General features: G+C 41.2%; 1 protein-coding gene across 2 annotated transcripts in view; it reads right to left on the reverse strand.

Annotated features, from left to right (window-relative positions):
- zgc:109889 (WH2 domain-containing protein) overlaps window positions 1-11693 on the reverse strand; it is a 75702-nt gene that overhangs the window by 24068 nt on the left and 39941 nt on the right. For both annotated transcript variants that reach the window (XM_082977559.1, XM_045721866.2), the window contains exon 3: window positions 10351-10485. In XM_082977559.1, coding sequence (XP_082833685.1) covers window positions 10351-10485 — 135 coding nt within the window. The remainder of the gene's footprint in view (window positions 1-10350; window positions 10486-11693) is intronic.

Here is an 11693-nt window from a genome sequence, read left to right on the forward strand (position 1 = left end):
ACCCCTTGACTTTTCCTACATTATGTTACAAACTGAATTATAAACTGATTAATTAAATTTAGATTTTTTCGTCACTGGCCTACAAACACACACAATGTCAAAGTGAAATTGTGTTTAGAACATTTTACAAATTAATAAAAATGTAAAGCTGAATTGTCTGGAGTCAATAAGTATTGAACCCTTTTGTTATGGCAAACCTCAATAAGTAAACATTTGATGTTCAAGTCACATAATAAGACGCATGGACAGTAATAGTGTTTAACATGATTTTTGAATGACTTCCTCATCTCTGTACCCCACATACACAATTATAAGGTCCCTCAGTTGAGCAGTGAATTTCAAACACAGATTCAACCACAAAGTCCAGGTAGGTTTTCCAATGCGTCGCAATGAAAGGCACCTATTGGTAGATGGGTATAAAAAAAGCAGACATTGACTATCCCTTTGAGCATGGCTAAGTTATTAACCTGTTAGGGCTAGGGGGCAGTATTTGCATGGCTGGATTAAAAAAATGTACCCGATTTAATCTGGTTACTAATCCTACCCAGTAACTAGAATATGCATATACTTATTATATATGGATAGAAAACACTCTAAAGTTTCTAAAACTGTTTGAATGGTGTCTGTGAGTATAACAGAACTCATTTGGCAGGCAAAACCCTGAGACATTTTCTGACAGGAAGTGGATACCTGATGTGTTGTATTACCTTTAAACCTATCCCATTGAAAAACACAGGGGCTGAGGAATATTTTGGCACTTCCTATTGCTTCCACTAGATGTCACCAGCCTTTACAAAGTGTTTTGAGTCTTCTGGAGGGAGATCTGACCGAACAAGAGCCATGGAACGATGATGGCCCATTAGACACCTGGCGCGCGAGTTCATGTTGGGTACCCTCGTTCCAATACGTTATAAAAGAGTATGCATTCGTCCACCTTGAATATTATTCATGTTCTGGTTAAAAAAGGCCCTAATGATTTATGCTATACAACGTTTGACATGTTTGAACGAACGTAAATATATTTTTTCCCCTCGTTCATGACGAGAAGTCCGGCTGGCTTAGATCATGTGCTAACAAGACGGAGATTTTTGGACATAAATGATGAGCTTTTTTGAACAAAACTACATTCGTTATGGACCTGTGATACCTGGAAGTGACATCTGATGAAGAGAATCAAAGGTAATGGATTATTTACATAGTATTTTCGATTTTAGATCTCCCCAACATGACGTCTAGTCTGTATCGCAACGCGTATTTTTCTGGGTGCAGTGCTCAGATTATTGCAAAGTGTGATTTCCCAGTAAGGTTATTTTTAAATCTGGCAAGTTGATTGCGTTCAAGAGATGTAAATCTATAATTCTTTAAATGACAATATAATATTTTACCAATGTTTTCTAATTTTAATTATTTAATTTGTGGTGTTGACTTGACTGCCGGTTATTGGAGGGAAACGATTTCCTCAACATCAATGCCATAGTAAAACGCTGTTTTTGGATATAAATATGAACTTGATAGAACTAAAAATGCATGCATTGTCTAACATAATGTCCTAGGAGTGTCATCTGATGGAGATTGTAAAAGGTTAGTGCATCATTTTAGCTGGTTTTATGGTTTTGGTGACCCTGTCTTTGACTTGACAAAACATTACACACAACTCTTGTAAATGTACTGTCCTAACATACTCTAAATTTATGCTTTCGCCGTAAAACCTTTTTGAAATCGTAAAACGTGGTTAGATTAAGGAGATGTTTATCTTTCAAAGGGTGTAAAATAGTTGTATGTTTGAAAAATTTGAATTTTGACATTTATTTGGATTCAAATTTGCCGCTCTTGAAATGCACCTGCTGTTGATGGAGTGCACCACGGGGGGGACGCTAGCGTCCCACCTAGCCCATAGAGGTTAACTACGCTTTTGATGGTGTATCAATAGACCCAGTCACTACAAAGATGTATAATGGCGCCGGAGGGGATGGCTGACGTTTTACGTGCTCCTAACAAACTGTGCCATTTGTTTGTTTTTTCGCGTTGTACATAACCTCTTTATTTACTTATTTTGTACATAATGTTGCTGCTACCATCTCTTATGACTGAAAATAACTTCTGGACATCAGAATAGCGATTACTCACTTTGAACTGGAAGAATATTTTTTTCTTCCTTAACGAGTTTGACGGGAAGGATATACTGCTTTCCCGGTAACAGGCCCAAATCCCCGTCATTTGCGTGAAGAAAAGACGGAGAAAAAGGTTGGGCTACCTTCTGAAAATTTGTAGGCAAGCGAGTAAACTCCCATCCGTTCTATTGGCCAATGTGCAATCATTGGGAAATAAAATCGATGGCGTACGATCAAGATTATCCTACCAACGGGACATTAAAAACTGTAATATCTTATGTTTCACCGAGTCGTGGCTGAACGACGACACGGATAATATAAAGCTGGCAGGATTTTCCATGCACCGGCAGAACAGAGAAGCTAGGTCTGGTAAGACGAGGGGTGGGGGTGTGTGTCTATTTGTCAACAACTGCTGGTGCGTGATGTCTAATATTAACTTCTTCGGGCTAGGGGGCAGTATTCGGACGTTTGGATGAATGAGGTGCTCAAAGTAAACTGCCCGTTACTCAGGCCCAGAAGCTAGGATATGCATAAAATTGGCAGTATTGGATAGAAAACACTCTACAGTTTCCAAAACTGTTAAAAAAATGTCTGAGTATAACAGAACTGATATGGCAGGTGAAAACCTGAGGACAATCCATCCAGAATAGTTTTTTTTTCAGCTCACCACTGATTACAATGGCTGGGAATGGGAATAAAAAAGGAAGACCTCCCAGATTGCAGTTCCTAGGGCCTCCACTAGATGTCAAGTCTTTAGAAAGAGTTTCAGGCTTGTTTTTTGAAAAATGAGCTAGAATTTGTAGTTTTTCTAAGTGGCTCCCATTTTGGCTGTAGTGTTTGTTGCGCGTTCCGTTATTTATCTCCGGTAATGGTCTCCAGTATTCTCCGTCTTAAATTTGATCGTTTATTTACATATTAGGGTACCTGAGGATTGATTAGGAATGTGTGTGGAGTACAGGTGATCTAGAATTCTTTTCCCTCTGGTTGCACATTTAACATGTTGATAGAAATTTGGTAGAACCTATTTAAGTTTCCCTGCATTAAAGTCTCCGGCCACTAGGAGCACCGCCTCTGGGTGAGTGGTTTCCTGTTTGCTTATTTCCTCATACAGCATCTTTCTGTGGTGGTAAATAAACAGCCACGAAAAGTATAGCTGAAAACTCTCTACTCTACATCAGGTGAGCAAAATCTAGAGACTTCCTTAGATTTCGTGCACCAGCTGTTGTTAACAAATATGCACAGATCTATTGTTGTGATCTAGATGAAGATCAGATCAAATTTTATGACCAATTTATGCAGAATTTTTTTTTGCCACTGTGTGTGTGTGTGTGTATATAAATAAAATGTCTTACAGAGCCTTTCCATAAGTCCACTCAAGTTTCTTCAACGGTCTTCTGTGATTAGAGCGATGTTGTGCCGTGATGCCAGCAGATTCCAGATTGCCTTTGCCGATCGCTCATCATCTTCAACCATCAGTGAGTCGATGGCTTGAATAGTCTCGCTGGAAATGGAATACCATGGTAGATGCTGTGTTTTTGGTTGATGGCCAATATTAAAAACAGTTAAATGCATTTGTGAATTCAATTGCTTTATTGTTTAATTATTTAAGGCCCCTTTCTCTTCTCTGTGCTGGAGTTCTTTTAAGGATAAAGCAGGCTAAATAAGGCAACAAATTGTTGCCTACTGGAACACCCAAAGTCATCCAATTGTTATAATAGAATTTGAAGCAATAGCCTACCCGCGTCAACTATTTCAGCACCGTTTCGCGCTGCTCTGAGACAAGCATGGGGACTGGTCTTCATAAATCAATTAGATTTAAATTTTTCACTGAATCTCCGTTTGGGTATTGGTTAGCCTACAATTAGGGTGTGGAAAGATTAGGATTATTTTGCTATTCACTCGCAGTCACTTAGTAGCCTACTCCCGAACGGTCACGTTGAACAGTGCCAACTTTTGAAAGCTAGCCACCCCCCCCACGTTAACAAAACGTTCTCTTTCTTATTGTCATGTTTTCTTCTCGCTAAATTAAAAGGTAATGTAGTTTCCCCAGATACTTTCCACCTTTCCCTCAGCTATACATCCATGGCTCTTCCTATAAACTCTGCCTCTATCTAATCCTTGTTTAGTGTTACTGAATTAGGCGTTCTGTCAGATGTATAATTTTTCATTTACATTTCTTAAAATCAATCCCATATACTTTGTTCTTACAAAGAAAAAGGTTGAATATTCTCCAGTACAGGTATTCCCAAACTGGGGTACGCAAAATAAAAATGTGATTCACATAATTTTGTTTTTAAAAAGTTAAATGTGCATACATTTAGAAACAAAACCATTTGAAAAATAAGCCATGTGAGTTTGAGCAAGAATTAAGATGACTTTCGAGTAGTAAGACATGCATAAACGCAACGGATACAATTAATAAGAAGGGGCTGGAAGCGTCTTATATGGTGAGTTACTGAGTGGCTAGGACAGGCAAGCCCCATACTATTGTGGAGGACTTAATTCTTCCTGCTGCCGCAGATATGGCTGGGACAATGCCCAAAAGGCCCCAAAAAAACTATACAGACAATGACTTCATCAAACAACACTGTTTCAAGATGCATCAGTGACATGGCAGGAGATGTTTTGAAACAATTACTGCTTCGCATACAAGCCAGTGAATTATATGCATTACAGCTGGATGAGTCAACAGACGTGGCGGGCCTGGCACAGCTCCTGCTATATGCCTGTTATGTTTATGGGGGGTCAATTAAGAAAGACATCCTCTTCTGCAAACCACTGGAAACCAGGACAACATGAGAGGATATTTTTAAAGTACTGGACAGCTTTGTGACATCAAATGGACTTTGGAGGTCAAGATGTGTTGGTATCTGTACTGATGGCGCAAAAGCCATGACAGGGAGACATAGTGGAGTGGTAACGCGCGTGCAAGCAGTTGCTCCCAACGCCACTTGGGTACACTGCAGCATCCCCCGAGAGGCCCTTCCTGCCAAGGGAATGCCTGACGGATTGAAAGACGTTTTGGACACTATAGTGAAAATGGTTAGCTTTGTTAAAGCAAGGCCCCTGAACTCTCGTGTATTTTCTGCATTATGCAATGATATGGGCAGCGACCATGGAGCTCTTTTCTGTCTGCATTAACTAGGATGTCATACAGGTCTTCCCATCATTGTATGATTTTTTTGTGTGCAAATGAACTTAAGCTTAAGGACAATGCCAAATGTGATATACCGAAACACCTGAGTGAGGTGGGTGCGCATTTACGCAGGTATTTCCCGAAACAGACGACACAAACAACTGGATTCGTTATCTCTTTCATGCCCTGCCTCCAGTCCACTTACTGATTCATGCCTCATCAAAATTGCAAAAAGCGGTTCTGTGAAAATTTTATTTAATCAGAAGCCACTGCCAGATTTCTGGATAGGACTGTGCTCAGAGTTTCTTGCCTTGGCAAATCACGCCGTTAAGACACTGATGCCCTTTGCAACCACATACCTATGTGAGAGTGGATTCTCGACCCTCACTAGCATAAAAACTAAATACAGGCACACAGACTGTGTGTGGAAAACGATTTAAGACAGACTCACCAATACAATCCAACATTGCAGAGTTATGTGCATCCTTTCAAGCACACCCTTCTCATTAACCTGTGGTGAGTTAATAATTTTCGATGAACAAATAAGGTTTTATATAGAAGATGGCTAAATAAAGAGCAAAATGACTGATTATTATTTGTGCCCTGGTCCTGTAAGAGCTCTGTCACTTCCCACGAGCCGGGTTGTGACAAAAACTCACACTCATTCTTATGTTTAAAAAATGTATCATATAGTGTGTGTGGGGCGGGCTTACAATGATGGCAAAAACAACATTTGAGAGTGCGCTGACCCTGGTGCAGTTGGAGCTTGAATGTTTGAAGGGGTACGGGACTATAAAAAGGTTTGGGAACCACTGCTCTAGTACAGCCAATATAAACAGTCAAATGCTTCTCAAAAATGCCCTCTGGTGGTCAAACTAGCACTAACTAGCATTAATGGCAACAATGGCTGACACTTAATAACGTGCCATAGAATTCTGGGGCAGCGCGCAAGCTGTGCTGGATAGCCCCCTTTTTTTCAATTTTTACCTAAAATGAAATGGCATACCAAATCTAACTGCCTGTAGCTCAAGCCCTGAAGCAAGGATATCCATATTCTTGGTACCATTTGAAAAGAAACACTTTGAAGTTTGTAGAAATGTGAATTGAATGTAGGAGAATAACACACTAGATCTGGTAGAAGAAAATGCTAAGAAAAAACAAACAATTTTTTTCTACCACCATCTTTGAAATGCAAGAGAAAGGTCCCAGTTCTAGCCATCACTCTGGTTGTAATTCCGATTATGTCCACAAGGTGGCAGCAGTGTATGTGCAACGTTTCAGATGGATAACTTGAAGTATGAACAAACTGCATGACATTTAGTGTCATACATTGGGCAAATCGTGAAGGAGACATTTGCATTCACATTACATTTTTCTGCAAGAATATCATCAAATCTGTATACTTGGACTTTCCAGTATTAGCAGCCATATTATAAGTTCAACATTTGCAAAACAACCAGTTTTCATAACTGAATATTCTTATAATTTTTGTCCAAAAGGAAAAGGCATGCTGTCGCAAAACGTTAGCATCTACATTTTGCGACAGATACAGGGTTTCCGGATACTCCCGTTCAGCCCAGCTCATTGGCTATCTAGCTAGCTTTGTTTGACAAAGATACAGTCGATCAAATGAAGACCGGCCGCGTCATCGGCGTGCCATGAAGGCGTCGCTCTCTGACCAAATTTGGCGTCCTATAGGTTATACCACACCCCTAATGATATAGTGAAGTCTGGTTATGTTCTAGGATCTCGGAGGAATACATACGAACGTGATTTGCCTGGTTGAAACAACATTTATGGTTAGATTGTCACAGATTCCTTTATTTGCAAATTGAACCTGTGGAAATACAAAATTTATCGTGCATGCTATATGGACCTTTTAAGGATATGAAAAAGGATTTTATCTAACGAAACGACACTTCATGTTATCTTTTGGACCCTTTGGATGATAAATCAGAGCAAGATTTCAGAATGTAAGTACACATTTCTCCTTCAGAGGTGAATTTATCAAACCTATCGCAGTGAAAAAAGTGTTTGGGTGTTAGGAGCTCTCCTCAAACAATAGCATGGACTTTTTTCACAGTAATAGCTACTGTAAATTGGACAATGCAGTTATATTCAATTATTGTTAAGCTTTCAGCCGATATAAGACACTTATATGTACAGACATTTGTTGTTTCTCTAAAATCTGCAATGGTGACACAAGGCGCTGCATGATTTACAACTGTCCCGCTGAAGGGACGCCGACCTTCCACGTCGGCTGAGCAGTTTGGGGAAGGCCCTTTCCAGTTTCAGCATGACAATGCCCCCGTGCACAAAGCGAGGTCCATGCAGAAATGGTTTGTCAAGATCGGTCTTGACAAACCATTTCTGCATGGACCATTTCTTCATGGACCTCGCTTTGTGCACGGGGCATTGTCATGCTGAAACTGGAAAGGGCCTTCCACAAACTGTTGCCACAAAGTTGGAAGCACAGAATCGTCTAGAATTGTTTTCTGTAGCGGTAAGATTTCCCTTTAGTGGAACTAAGGGGCCTAGCCTGAACCATGAAACAGCCAAAGACATTATTCCTCCTCCACCAAACTTTACAGTTGGAACTATGCATTCGGGCAGGTAGCGTTCTCCTGGCATCTGACAAACCCAGATTCATCCGTCGGACTGCCAGATGGTGAAGCGTGATTCATCACTCCAGAGAAGGCATTTCCATTGCTCCAGAGTCCAATGGCGGCGAGCTTTACACCACTCCATTGCGCATGGCGATCTTAGGCTTCTGTGCTCGGCCATGGAAACCCATTTCATGAAGCTCCCGACAAACAGTTCTTGTGCGGATGTTGCTTCCAGAGGCAGTTTGGAACTCGGTAATGAGCCGAGGGCAGATTTTTATGCGCTACGTGCTTCAGCACTCGGTAGTCCTGTTCTGTGAGCTTGTGTGGCCTACCACTTTGCGGCTGAGCAGTGTTGCTCCTAGATGTTTCCACATCACAATAACAGCACTTAGAGTTGACCGGGGCAGCTCTAGCAGGGCAGAAATTTGACGAGCTGACTTGTTGGAAAGGTGGCATCCTATGACGGTGCCACGTTGAAAGCCACTGAGCTCTTCAGTAAGGGCATTCTACTGCCAATGTTAGTCTATGGAGATTGCAGAGCTGTGTGCTCGATTTTATACACAGGTGTGGCTGAAATGACAGAATCCACTCATTTGAAGTGGTGTCTACATACTTCTGTATATATAGTGTATGTAGCGGTGCAATAATGCTTTATGGATGTACCGTTTTATCTTTTGTTTTATGTAAGTGCCTTAATGTGTTTGGACCCCTGCCTTGGTAGCAGCTAATGTGGATCCCTAATAAATACAAATACCTCCCTCCCATGTATCATTGCAGACGTCTGTCCCTTTGTCTTTACATCTGTCAGCGGGACATAGACACACACGATACACACAGAAAACACACACACGAAAGCACAGCACGAGGCTCATCGATTAATAATCAGGAGGAAAGCCACTGACACACACACCAAAATATTCAAGCAGACAAACCACAAAGCCAGAGTCCAAAACCAAATATCCACAGGAACAACAACCACAACCTAAATCATGCACCCATGTATGCATAAACGAACGTACACACGTGCGCACACACACACACACTTTAAAAAGCACTCACCCCTATCCGTTGAGTCTGACACCTCTACAGGCTAGAAAAAGGTCAGCAGACACACAAACGCACGTGGCTGGTTTGTTTGAAGGTCAGACAGTCGAGAGTTTATAACGCACGCGCACGCACAACACACACACACAAAAAGAGTGCTTAGCCATCACATTGACAATGCAACTCCCTGTGGGTTGCCAATACAGTGCTTCTCTATGTGGCTGAAGAGACAATGCATTCCTATGGGGACTGAAAGAGAGATACTACTCTAACAGCACACAGTGTGTAAGGTATGGATGGAATGGGTGAGTAGGAGACAGGAGAGAAGAGGAAAGCAGATTAAAAAACTAGAAGGGAGAAGCAGAGAAGAAATAGGATATGAAAGGGAAGAAGGACAAAAGAGGGGGTGCCAGAGAGAAGAGGGGAAAACGGGGAATAGAAAGGTGGAAGACACGTGTAGGAGAAAAGAGGAGTGGAGGATATGACAGAGGCAAGGTTATTATTAGTCGTGTAATACAGTGCCTCTCTCTCAGGTGGTCGCTCATCCCTCCTGAATCCAGTGCGTGTGTGTCTGTGTTTGTGTTCATCCCTCCTGAATCTCTAAGAAAAGCTGGGTCACTTCACTACTCCACTGCAGCTAAGGCACAGTACAGCTCACACCACTGTAGCAGGCCACATGAAGAAAATACTATAGCATACTGTAGTATTACTATATTTATATACTACAGTATTCACTATAGTGTTTTTGGGAAAGCTTAGTGATGAGCTTGGAGGGCACTATGGTGATCCTCTTATCCAGGTGGGAGAGGGCATTGTGTAGTATAGTATTCTACAGTATACTAAAAAATACTATAGTAAGCACTACACTATCAAGGGATACTACAGTGTGGAGTATAATATTCTACAGTATACTACAAAATGATGTAGTAAGCACAACACGATTGAGGAATACTACAGTGTGTAGTATAGTATTCCACAGTATACTACAGTTTACTACACAATAACATAGTATAAAATTCTGTTATTTAGTATTTTATATTAAACTGTAGTATTTTTTATGTGGGACAGCACAATACACACTCAATCAAGAGTGTGTAGATCATATGGTGGATTCTAAGTGGGATCCTTGGGACGACCCTGCCCTAAACCCTAACCTTAAACGGTTAACTAAGGGTTATGGTTAAAATTTCAACTTCAATGGGGGGACGTCAGAGTTGAGTCGTCACAAGCATCCCACTTAGCATTTCCCAATTATATGCACATTCCAAATTCCACCACAGACAGAGTAGCTTCATTCAATCACACCAGCACTGGGGAAAAACTCACTGCTGCAAAACAGATAGAGCGCTGCATTCATTCAGTGAAGCGGCTGTAGGTGATATGCTGCTGCTGCTATGCTTTATCCCATGTACCAACATACTTTGTCAGGTGACAAACTAAGATGAAAACACACCTTCTTCCACAGTGGAGTCTAGCTGTGTGACTTTGACAGCCAGTATGTCTACTCTCTCCTGTAGGTTGTTCATTCTCATGTAGAAGCTGTTGGCTTCATTGAACAGCTCTCCAAAGATGTCCTCCGCATGACGACCTGCAGGGGGTAGAGACACATTAGTACACAGGATAACACACACACACACACCTTAATCAATGGGCAGGGATTCTCTATCGTCTCACTGTAGGGTGTTGTGCCCCCTCCAGAGCTGCTGTCTGACGTCCAGCAGAGAACAATACATTATAGTCTGCCTGCTCCACAGTGTGTGTACATACACACACACCTTATCAAGGGACCCTGCATATATATATAAATAAAACAGCACCTACTGTAACATTGCTGGGGGCCATGTCAGATTTTTGACTAGATATTTATTTTATTTTACCTTTATTTAACCAGGTAGGCTAGTTGAGAACAAGTTCTCATTTGCAACTGCGACCTGGTCTAGATAAAGCGTAGCAATTCGACACAGAGTTACACATGGAATAAACAAAACATACAGTCAAAAATACAGTAGAACAAAAGAAAAAAAAAAGTCTAAATACAGTGAGTGCAAATGAGGTGAGGTAAGGCAATAAATAGGCCATGGTGGCGAAGTAATTACAATATAACAATTAAACACTGGAATAGTAGATGTGCAGAAGATGAATGTGCAAGTAGAGATACTGGGGTGCAAAGGAGCAAGATAAATAAATAAATAAATAAATACAGTATGGGGATGAGGTAGGTAGATAGATGGGCTGTTTACAGATGGGCTATGTACAGGTGCAGTGATCTGTGAGCTGCTCTGACAGCTGGTGCTTAAAGCTAGTGAGGGAGATATGAGTCTCCAGCTTCAGAGATTTTTGCAGTTCGTTCCAGTCATTGGCAGCAGAGAACTGGAAGGAAAGATGAAAAAAAGGAGGAATTGGCTTTGGGGGTGACCAGTGAGATATACCTGCTGGAGCGCGTGCTACGAGTAAGGACTTATCATAAGGACATAAGGACTTATCATTGTTATAGCACTGATACATATAGACATATTGTACCACACATCAATAATGTAGTCTAACACTGAGTGAAGGTGGTTTCAAAGCACACTCAAGTGCACTTCAGTCATTGTCTCTAGGGTGGAGAGGTGGAAGTCGGAGTTGTCTTTTAGTCTTATGAAGCTTCCCTGTCAAAGGAATACCTTTAGACCACAATAACAAGGTGTACTTACTTTACTACACAAGGGATCCTACCCTAAAGTGTACACATTAGCAACCACTGGTGTAGAGGCTACTGGCATGACTAACAGATTACTCCAATTGATTAAATAAATA

Source organism: Salmo salar, chromosome 07 (genome assembly GCF_965601325.2).
Source record: "Salmo salar chromosome 07, fSalSal1, whole genome shotgun sequence".
Classification (NCBI taxonomy): Eukaryota; Metazoa; Chordata; class Actinopteri; order Salmoniformes; family Salmonidae; genus Salmo; species Salmo salar.